Here is a 10238-nt window from a genome sequence, read left to right as displayed (position 1 = left end):
TTCTGAAGCGACCACATTATCCCAAAGCCCCCGGTGAAGAAAACTGCAGCATGGCGTTAGGGGATGACGAACTGTTCCAACTCTCTCTACCTTTTTCTTCTACTTTTTTCCTTTCTCCCCCTTTTTCCCATGGAGAACCAGCCTCCTCTGCAAGCAGCAACTATCACCTGCAAGCAGCGGCTTGTCTGCCACCATGGCATCAGAGCCTAGTTGGCTCGTGGGGCGATCGGTCTGGGGCGACGCGATGGCCATGCCCTTAGACTAGTCACAATGGGTAGTAACATAGACTAGTAACATGCACATGTTACCAGTTTATGTTACTACCTTTATAGTGGGGAGTAACATATGTGTGGTAACATGCAACACTTCATTTATTAGGCTATAGACTCATTTTGCCTTGATATGTGTGATGTTACTCAGACTAGCCACAAATGGGTAGTAACATAGAGTAGTGTGTTACTACTCTATGTTACTACCTCTATAGTGGGGAGTAACATATGTGTGGTAACATGCAACACTTCATTTATTAGGCTATAGACTCATTTTGCCTTGATATGTGTGATGTTACTCATACTAGTAGTAACTAGCTATGTTACCACATGCCTCTCTTTCTTCATTTATTGCTTGCCACATCATCTATTTTTATCTAGATATGTGTGATGTTACTACTTCCTCCGTGTAGGTGCGCAAGTCATCTTACGAAAACCAAATAATCCCAAAACACTTAGGCGCGGTGCATTAACTTCTACACCGTTTCTTGTTTCTTGACATATCAACCAATAAAAGATGAGGGATGTGCATGCTTTTAATGACTTGAGACTACCAAACACGACATGCAGTGGTTAGTTCATTGCATGCAAAACTATTAATTAGAAAATAAACATTAAGGTCTCTTGTTTTCCCCTCCTCGGTCACAGTGCACAACCTAAGATGACTTACTCACCTAAACGGAGGGAGTACCTATGTTACTCCCATTGTGGGTAGTCTCATACTCCCTCTGGTCTTTTTTTACTCTGCATATTATAATTCTCTAAAGTCAAACTTCACAAAGTTTGACCATATTTATATAAAAAAATATCAACATCTGCCATGTTAAAGTTATATAATATGAAACTTTAAGTCATGACACATCTATTGATATTGATTTCAGATTATGAATGTTGGTACTTTTTTCTATAAAGTTGGTCAAATTTTACGAGGCTTGACTTCAATCAAATCTTATATGCAAACTAAAAAGGACCAGATGGAGTACTACTAGTAACTAGCTATGTTACCACTTTCCTCCATTTCTTCATTTATTGCTTGCCACATCATCTGTTTTATCTAGATATGTGTGATGTTACTACCTATATTACTCCCACTGTGGGTAGTCTTAGTCCCACTATAAAAAAAAAGAGACAAACCCAAGGGCTAACCCTCGTTGGCTTTTCTTTATAGGAGAAACTCCGTGAGCACCGCCGTCCGTGCCGAGACACGAACTCGGGTGGGCTGGCAACAATCTCATCCTCTTAGTCCCACTATGGCTACTTGGCTAGCCTGACGTCGCAGTTTTCGAAAAAAAAGAAAAACAAGTATAACGTCGCAAATAAAAGGACGCGAGGCCCCGTTATTGCGTCGGAAGCGGTCAACGGGAGCACGCGAGGCCCCGGTGGTTAATCCGTAATTACACCCAACAACTCCAGGAGCGTCTCCAGATTGCGGAGAATACGACTCGACCCGGGAGCGGGGAGGCTAACCAACGAACGATACCTACCTAGGCAACGGCAAAGGCAACGCCAGGCTGAGGCCACGCACCGTCCGTCTTGTCTCGCCGCAAACCTAACGAAAGCGCAGCGCTTTCGTCTCCGTCGCTAGGGTTTCGGTCCCCGCAAACTCGATCTTCCGCGAGGGCACGAGGTACGCACCGCTCGCCCGTGGTCTCCGGCCCGCCGATTCGACGCCCGCTTCCGCTAATTCCGTCTGCTCTTCTGGTGGTTTGCAGCCGGTGCTCTTGGTTCTGGTGTGGCGGCCTGAGAGAGATGCCGCCCAAGTCGGTTAAGAGGGGCGGCGCCGCGGCGGCGAGGAAGGGGTCGGCGACGAAGGCCAGACCGGCGAAGCCCCAGCCGGTCGCGGAGGAGGCGCCCGTCGAGGTGGTCAAGGCCGCGGAGGAGGCTCCCCCTAAGGTCGAGGAGCAGAAGTCGTCGCCGCCACCGCAGCAGCCGGCCGCTGAGGTGAAGGCCAAGGCGGATGCTGCTGAAAACGGCGCAAGCCACGCTGAAGGTATCACGTTTGCTCCTCTGTTTCGCGCATAGTTAGACTTTTTTCGCGTATAGATCTGTGCTACGCCGTGCCGTTTTTCCTTACTTGGGAGACCTCTTGTCTTTTCGTGTAAATGTGTGAGGATTTGACCTCTATGTAATTTTTAGATGATGGAGCTGCAAAAGAAACATATGAAGAGGAGGACAAAGGTGAACGGCTGGAGTTCGAGGATGAGCCAGAATATGAGGAGGAGCCTGCCGTCGACTACGACGAGAAGGATTTGGAGCAGTATGAGGAGCAATACGAGGACGGTGATGAAGGGTTGGAGTACACTGAAGATGTAGTCGAAGAGGAGACTGAGATGGTGGATGAGGAGGAACTGGATAATGGTGGGGATGATGGTGAGGGTGAGGAATATGAAAATGCAGATGAAGACCACGATGTGGACGTGGAGGACGAAGACCATCATGAAATGGTGAAAGCACATCGCAAGAGGAAGGAGTTTGAAGTTTTTGTTGGTGGGCTAGATAAAGATGCAACAGAAAGTGACCTGAGGAAAGTTTTCAGTGAAGTCGGCGAGATCACCGAAGTTCGTTTGATGATGAACCCAGTTACGAAGAAGAATAAAGGCTTTGCCTTCCTGCGATATGAGACTGTGGAGCAAGCAAAGCGTGCTGTCTCAGATCTGAAAAATCCGATGGTTGGCCTTATAACTGATTACATTTGTTTAATACATTCCTAAACAAAAAGAAAAATATTACATATGTTTATAGTATATTTTGTTGCAAGTACATAACTGTTTCTGAAATTCTGTAGGTGCGAGGTAAGCAATGCGGTGTTGCTCCTAGTCGTGACAACGATACACTTTTTGTTGGCAATATCTGCAAGACATGGACAAAAGAACATGTATGGCACTCAAACTCTTTTTCTTTGATGCCTTTTTCCTGCATCTCGGTGTAAGAAATAATTTGTTTTGGAATTTACAGCTGAAGGAGAAACTGAAGATCTATGAGGTCGAGAATTTTGACGATTTAATATTGGTTGAGGATAGCAATAACCCAGGGATGAATCGTGGGTATGCTTTACTTGAGTTTTCTACTCGCCCTGAAGCTATGGATGCTTTCAGGCGGTTGCAGAAGAGGGATGTAGTCTTTGGAGTTGATCGCACTGCAAAGGTTTCCTTTGCCGATTCCTATCCTGAAGTCGATGATGAAATGATGGCACAGGTCAGCACTTGTTTTCTGCAGTAGTTTTAAGTGTCTCTGTTTTTCCCCCTCCCCTTTTAAGTGGGCATGATAGTATAAGTATTTTGATACTGTTTGGTCATACACTCTGGCAGCAGCTAGTTTCTAATTTCTGTTGTCATGTTTAATATTGGTATGACAATAATATGTTTAAAGTTACTGAATCCTCATTTTGGTTCTGTGGTTCAGGTCAGAACTGTATTTCTTGATGGTCTTCCCCCCTCATGGGAAGAAGATCGTGTTAAGAAGTACCTTAAAAAGTATGGAGCTATCGAGAAAGTTGAACTTGCCCGAAACATGCCTGCGGCCAAAAGAAAAGATTTTGGGTTTGTTACTTTTGATACGCATGATAATGCTGTTGCATGTGTTGATGGGATAACTAGTTCTGAGATTGGCGAAGGTGATAGCAAGGTTTGTTTTCCAACTGAGTTTGCTGTACCTTCTTAGCTGATTTTCCCATCTACTCAGCCCACTGTATGATAGATAAAATTATCACGCAATAATTTCTAATGATTATTATTTTGTGATTCAGGCAAAAGTGAGAGCCAGATTGTCAAGGCCAGTACAGAGACCTCCTAGAATGAAGCATGGATTAAGAGGAAATTTCAGGATTGGGCAAAGTGCTCCTCGAGGTGGCCGTTTCCCATACACTCGGCCTCCTCCACGCCGGCCTCTGCCACGTCTTGTACGACCTGATACTCGCTTACCTCCCATCAGGAGGCCTCCACTGAAGAGGCCAATAGATATTAGAGATAGACGCCCTGTTATGTCAATACCAGATAGAGTTAGGCGTTTGCCTCCTCCAGAGAGATCCTATGATAGAAGGCCCCCAGGTGCGTATAGATGGTACCCATTCTTTTTGTAGAACATTCAACTGTAGCCGCCGCATCAAATTTCTCAAACTTCATCTGTGTACAGCTCCTGTTTACCCAAAGAGAAGTCCAAGGAGGGAATATGGAAGGCGTGATGAACCTCTTCCGCCAAGGAGCAGAGCTACCTTTGCTGACTACGGTGCAAGAGTTCCAGTGGATAGGCGCCACACTTACAGGGATGACTATTCGCCCCGTGAATCGGCCTATTCAGACCTAGCTCCTCGCAGCGCTCCCTGTTTTTCTGAGAGGAGAGCATATGCTGATGACGGCTATGTAGAGAAGATTGACCGACCTTTGCCAACCTATAGGGAGAGCCGTGGACGTGATTATGATACAATATCTGGTTCAAAACGCTCATATGTTGAGATGGTGAGGGTAGTTTAATTTGTTGTTGCATTTTTTTCATGCACTTGCAGTTTATTCCTCAAATGAACCTGACTATTGTTAATGATTCAAGGATGACGTGCCTCCTCGGTATCACGACATTAGCGTTCGTCAGCCCAAGGCACGCTTAGATTATGATGTTGATGGTAGCAGTGCTCGGTATGCAGATGCTTATACTGAGAGGTTGGTGTATATTTAGTAACATGCAGTCCTTTTGCTTGGTATTTGTTTGTTTTAGAGAACGTCTTGGTATTTGATTTTAATCTCATGTTCTTACAAATACCCATCCTTGAAGGCTTGGGCGGTCACATGTGGGATACAGTAGCAGCAGATCTGTTGCTGGTCATGACCCCGTGTATAGCAGCAGCCGCCATGGCTTGAGTTATGGAGGTATATACTCTTGAAGCCTATGCTATTTGTCATGATGCCTTTCTTGATCCAATGCTTATAACATTTTTAATGCATCTCATCTGTAGGTTCTGCGAGCACTGGAGATGCTGGTGGAAATTACTCTTCAAATTACAGTGCAGACTACATCCCTCGTGGATCTGATGTTAGTCTTCTTGAAGTATTATATGTCTAATGGATTTACTACCTATTGCTCTCTCCAAGTCAAATATAGGTCCAGTGCTAGTGAAATATTTTTAAGCTTGACCATCTGTGAAGGAAAAACTACCAGCATCAACAACACCAAATTGATACTGCTAGATTCAACATAAAATGCACTTCCATAATGTATAATTATTTGTGTCAAGCAACCTTGTTTCATGGAAATTGACAATCAACATGTTACTGTTTGGTCAGGTTGGCGGGAGTTCATATTCATCGCATTACTCAGGTCGTAACACGGGCAGCAGTGGCTACTTTGGCGGCAGTGGTTCCAGTTCGTACTACTAAGGTGAAAGCTCTAATCAGTTTCAGTTTTCCTTCAGTTTAATTGCATTGCACATGAATTTTGTTCACCATCTGTCGCCATCATCCCCATCATTGCGCTAGTTGCTCACTTAGGAGATGGCAAATGTTTGCCCTTGTATCAAACACGGAACACCCTCCGTGATCAACCATGAATTATTTTAATGATACAGATTTGGCATCCGACCGTCTTTGTGGAACAGATGTGGCACCATAGGAGGTTGGTGTAGGCCATGGATTGTATGGAGCTACTTAACTTAAGGCCTATGGATCTGGACAAGTGGCAAGTGTGGACAATCAATAAGGCATGTCTGAAGGAGCCAGGAACATCGAGTTGGTTGAAGCAGTAGTCTTGTGGATGTTCCGGCATGTTTATTTAATGTAAGGCTTTGCTTTAGTTGGTCAAGAGTTGTGAACTAGCCAGCCATGGTGTGTTGACATGTTTACTTCCAGTGTTTCTATAACATTGAGAGATATGGAGTATTTCAATAAGTAATCTTTGAGGTCGTTTCCTTCCTGCAACACAAGGTGTTTTGGAGACTCCACCGTTGATGACCCAGCAGAAGATCAGACTTACAAATGAAGCCTTTGAAGTGAGCGCTTCATGTAAGGCTGTTACTTCTGAAACCTTTGGTTCAGACCATGCTGCATCTGTTCCCTAGTGGATTGAACTTTGCTACCTGAGACTGAAAGATCAGGTTGAAAATTTGGACTAGTTATTTGTTAAACTGCACTGCAGATAAAATTGGATTTGTTGGTTGCCAGGTTCTGGGAGAAACCTTTTATATGGCTCAAGTAGTTCTTTCACCAAGCAATTTCTTTGGCCTCCCCACAATTTTAAGATAACAGAACTCACAGCTACATGACTGGATGGCCTTGCAATGCTGTCAATTAGCAGCATAGAGTACATGGCACCAGATAATTTAACAAGCATTATCATCACCGAGCGCCATGGTTTATGAAATATCTTTGAACTTCTGCATGGAGCATGGATCATACATCTTTGAGCCAAATCTCTGTTGGATGGTTGCAAGTTTTGAAGAACTTTGCTGGAGGCATGAATCTGGTCTTTCTGAGTTGTGCTAATTCCTTTAGTATAGTTTTTAGTGCACTGTGACTTAATATAGGTTATATATGACACGTTTAGGCCCTCATTGCATAATATAGGTTATGTATGTTACCTTTTGGCCCTCGTTGCATTGATTATTGGGTGTGGGGGTTGGGGCGTATGGTTTTAGAAGAACCGAAATTCTGATATTGAATTTCCTTCCTTAAAGGGCAGCCCGGTGCATGTAGCTCCCGCTTGCGCAGGGTCGGGGAAGGGTCCGACCACTTTGGGTCTATAGTACGCAGCCTTTCCCTACATTTCTGTAAGAGGCTGTTTCCAGGACTTGAACCCGTGACCTCATGGTCACAAGGCAGCAGCTTTACCACTGCGCCAAGGCTCCCCTTCCTTCCTTGCATCGTCTATTTGTAAACCAATGATGTTTGAGACCAGTTAGAGGTTCTGCATCTACAAGTTTATAAACAACAACCACTATTGATGTCCGTCTTTTGTGAGTTGCTGATTTCATGAGCTAACTCGAAGAAATAGGTAGGTGAAAGAGATGTTGAAAATACAAATTATAGAGGCTACATAGAGCAGCAATAAGGCTGACCAAACTGTATTAATACCATCCTTCTATGCGCTGTAACAACGAGGGAATTGCTTGATTGGTTGACTGGAGATCAAAGTAATGCATTCTTGGTTTGGCTACTCTTGCAAAGGGGCTTGATATGTGGCCTCTTCTGATGCATCATTGAGATGGCAGTCTTCAGAAACAAAGCAGTGGTTTTAACAGAGCGCTTTGTTGGCTGTCATCTAGTGTTTAATATTTGTTGGAGTAGGGAGTTCTTGATGGAAATGAACAAGATGTTATCGGATCTTTTAGATGGCATTAGATCAATAGTGCAAGGAAAGTTTACACAATTCAGCAAAATGAGAGGGTGGAAGTGAATCTGGAGATGTGGATTGAAAGTGTGATGGAATCAGCACCGGCTGGTTGATTTAATGCTTATATGATGAAAAGAAGGCTGCTTGACTTTTAGGACAAAGGTAGATCAGGGGGAAAGGTGGCTATTAATTTACAAGTATTGCATGTGGAAGAAACATTTTTTCTTCAAATTGCAAGTATAAAAGCTCAGTCTGAGTTTTTGCATTACGGGCTATGCAATTGAGTCTACTGAACCATGCAGTTAGGTCCAAATTGTTTTTATTAGTAGAAACATTGATAACCTGCGTTCATGAAGATGAACTGTATATGCTCGCCCTTATGTTTTTTACCATTTGAGTAATGAGTTATGTTACTACAATCTTCATGTATATTTGACTACTATATGCTCACACTAATTTTGAATTTCGGTTACAAAGGGGCAATTATTCTAAGCTTGCGTTTAACTTACAATGCTTTAACTATCTTGTGTATCATGCATATTTACTATTAACCCGAGTCCTGCTGCTGATATTGCATTTCAGTTGAATCTTGCACTAATATAACTTAAAATATGTTGTATTTCCTGTGTTGCCTGAGTTTGATCAAAAAATTGTTCCAAGCACTGCTACTTCTATCAGTCTCTTCTCCAGAGAGCGTGGGTAGATGTAGTAGTGGTGCAACTGTTGCACAGGCTTCTTGTATCATATAAACTTTTTTTGACCACCCTGTATCCACGTGGATTGTTTTCTACTCCTATATTTTTAGCACTGTAAGCAATACGATGAGCATGAAATGTTTCAAAAAAGTATCGATACTTGTGTGGATGGTTTCGCATGCATCAAAGATGTTTCAGTTCTGTTCTGTTCTTGGCTGACATGCTGTTGCGGTGGTGCCACCTCGCCGGTATGAATTGAGCCCTTTTATTTGAACTCTAATTGAGTCTGTTGTCAAACGGTCGGGCGGAACGGAAGTGAACGCACATGTAATTTATATGTTGCCCTGAAAAAAGGTAATTTGTATGTGGTCGGTATTGTGATTGATGCTTACCTATTCCGTGATCACTTGCGCTTGCTGTGCGAGCTACAAGTCTGAATTCTCGGCACAGAGGTTGGCTACGTTGTCGAACTTAACTTAGCTGACTTCAACGGCTGCTGCGTTACGCCAACGTGCTCCCGTTGACGATTGGTGGTCACAGCCATTTTCGTGTGTTAAAAATGTAAACAAAGATGATCTGGGCTTTTGAGTGGTGCCGCAAAACTCCACCGCGCCGCTCTCCGTTTCTCGTTAACCCCACCTGAGCTTTGTGTGTGTATAGAAGGGATATCTTTGGCGATCCAACGCACTGAGCTACCAATTCTGGTGGAATTGGATTCTATGGTTGCCGCGAAGATGATTCAGTCGCAAGAAGTGGATAGATCCTTATACTCAGCCATCGTAAGAGAGATTCAGTACCTTTTGAGTCTTTGTAGATCTTGTATTACTTTTGCTAGTCGTGCTCAGAATAAGGTTACCTTTGCTAGATCTGAAGGTAGGATTATGACTTGGTTTGGTTCTGAACCTTCAGTATTTTTGGATTTTGAGTAATACAAGTCTTCTACCCGCAAAAAAAAAAAACCCACCTTTTGCCAGATGCACGGTGGCTGCACGCCTGGATCCTGTAGGCGCGGGCACCGGGCAGGCACGTCGACCAAACGCGGAGGCGGAGCCAAGCCAATGCCGGTTGCACGCGCCACCAACCGCACGTCTCGCACCGTACCAGTCCGGTCCCGGAAACACGCGCGTAGGGAGCCGCTCCGTCCTTGCCGGCTGCCGCGCGAGGCACGCCACTACCACGCCGTCCGGCCCCGCCAAACCCACCCCACGCGCGCTCCCTCCGGACCCGGGCCAGCACAGGCGTGAACCACCCCTCCGGCCGGGGCACCGCGCACTCTCAAACGTCTCCATCCCGCTCGCGTCCACGCCGGACCGGCCGCGCGATGCCGCCGCCCGGCCTCGTCGCATCCATCACACGCGGGGGGCATGCGGTGCGCATCTTCCCTCGCCCGGCCCCGTCAGCCACCAGGCGGCACGTCGGCGCCTCCTCGGCCATCACGCCGCGGTGTCACGTCAGTCAGTCACGCACGCCGCGGCAGCCGCGCCGCGCGCCACCTTGCCGCACCCGCACGCCACCTTCCCCGTACCAGGTCACCGCACCGCAATGCCGCCGCGCGCGGCCAGCGACACGCCACCTTCACGCCCGCACTCCTCTCCCCCAATATAATAACGATTTCTTTTCCCTTATTATTAATTTCCTCGAGCACCCAGCTTTTCCTTCCAGCCCTCCGATCCGCTCGGCCAGCGGCATCGGACGGCCACGGGGGAGGGGGGAGGGGAGGGCGCCAGCCTCCGATGGTCAAGGCGTCAACCCCACAAGCCGCGGTAGGCGCCGCCGCCGCGGCCGCTGCCGCCCACCGCCCGCCGCCCGCCGCCCACCGCCACCCCTCGTAGCCGCCTAAACATGACTCCGCCTCCGTTATAACCCCCCGCCCCTCCGCCTCCGCCTCCACCCCCCACCCCCGCCTCGCCATCGACGCCATGGCCCCGCCTTCTCCCCCCGCCCACGCGGCCCGGCGCGT

General features: G+C 46.4%; 2 protein-coding genes across 3 annotated transcripts in view; both read left to right on the top strand.

Moving 5' to 3' along the window:
- The first annotated feature begins 1676 nt into the window (after nucleotides 1–1676).
- LOC123189952 (nucleolin) lies at nucleotides 1677–6172 on the top strand. 2 transcript variants are annotated; one of them, XM_044602481.1, is made up of 13 exons: nucleotides 1677–1896; nucleotides 1982–2259; nucleotides 2406–2938; nucleotides 3055–3144; nucleotides 3225–3464; nucleotides 3672–3893; nucleotides 4015–4315; nucleotides 4401–4723; nucleotides 4812–4921; nucleotides 5034–5128; nucleotides 5215–5291; nucleotides 5543–5636; nucleotides 5854–6172. In XM_044602481.1, exons 2-12 carry the CDS (start codon nucleotides 2019–2021, stop codon nucleotides 5633–5635), a joined length of 2325 nt encoding a protein of 774 aa, XP_044458416.1. In that variant the 5' UTR covers nucleotides 1677–1896; nucleotides 1982–2018; the 3' UTR covers nucleotide 5636; nucleotides 5854–6172. The 2 variants fall into 2 exon arrangements, with proteins under 2 accessions (XP_044458416.1, XP_044458417.1); XM_044602482.1 differs by having other exon boundaries at nucleotides 5824–6172.
- A 3427-nt stretch (nucleotides 6173–9599) lies between these two features.
- The window catches only part of LOC123191804 (serine/arginine repetitive matrix protein 1), a 1675-nt gene continuing 1036 nt past the window's right edge, over nucleotides 9600–10238 (top strand). The window contains exon 1 of the mRNA XM_044604398.1: nucleotides 9600–9806. Coding sequence (XP_044460333.1) covers nucleotides 9600–9806 — 207 coding nt within the window. The remainder of the gene's footprint in view (nucleotides 9807–10238) is intronic.

This window comes from Triticum aestivum, chromosome 2A, assembly GCF_018294505.1.
Source record: "Triticum aestivum cultivar Chinese Spring chromosome 2A, IWGSC CS RefSeq v2.1, whole genome shotgun sequence".
In the NCBI taxonomy this organism is placed as follows: domain Eukaryota; kingdom Viridiplantae; phylum Streptophyta; class Magnoliopsida; order Poales; family Poaceae; genus Triticum; species Triticum aestivum.
Note: the sequence above shows the minus strand (reverse complement) of the source record. Positions and strands in the feature narration are given on the sequence as shown.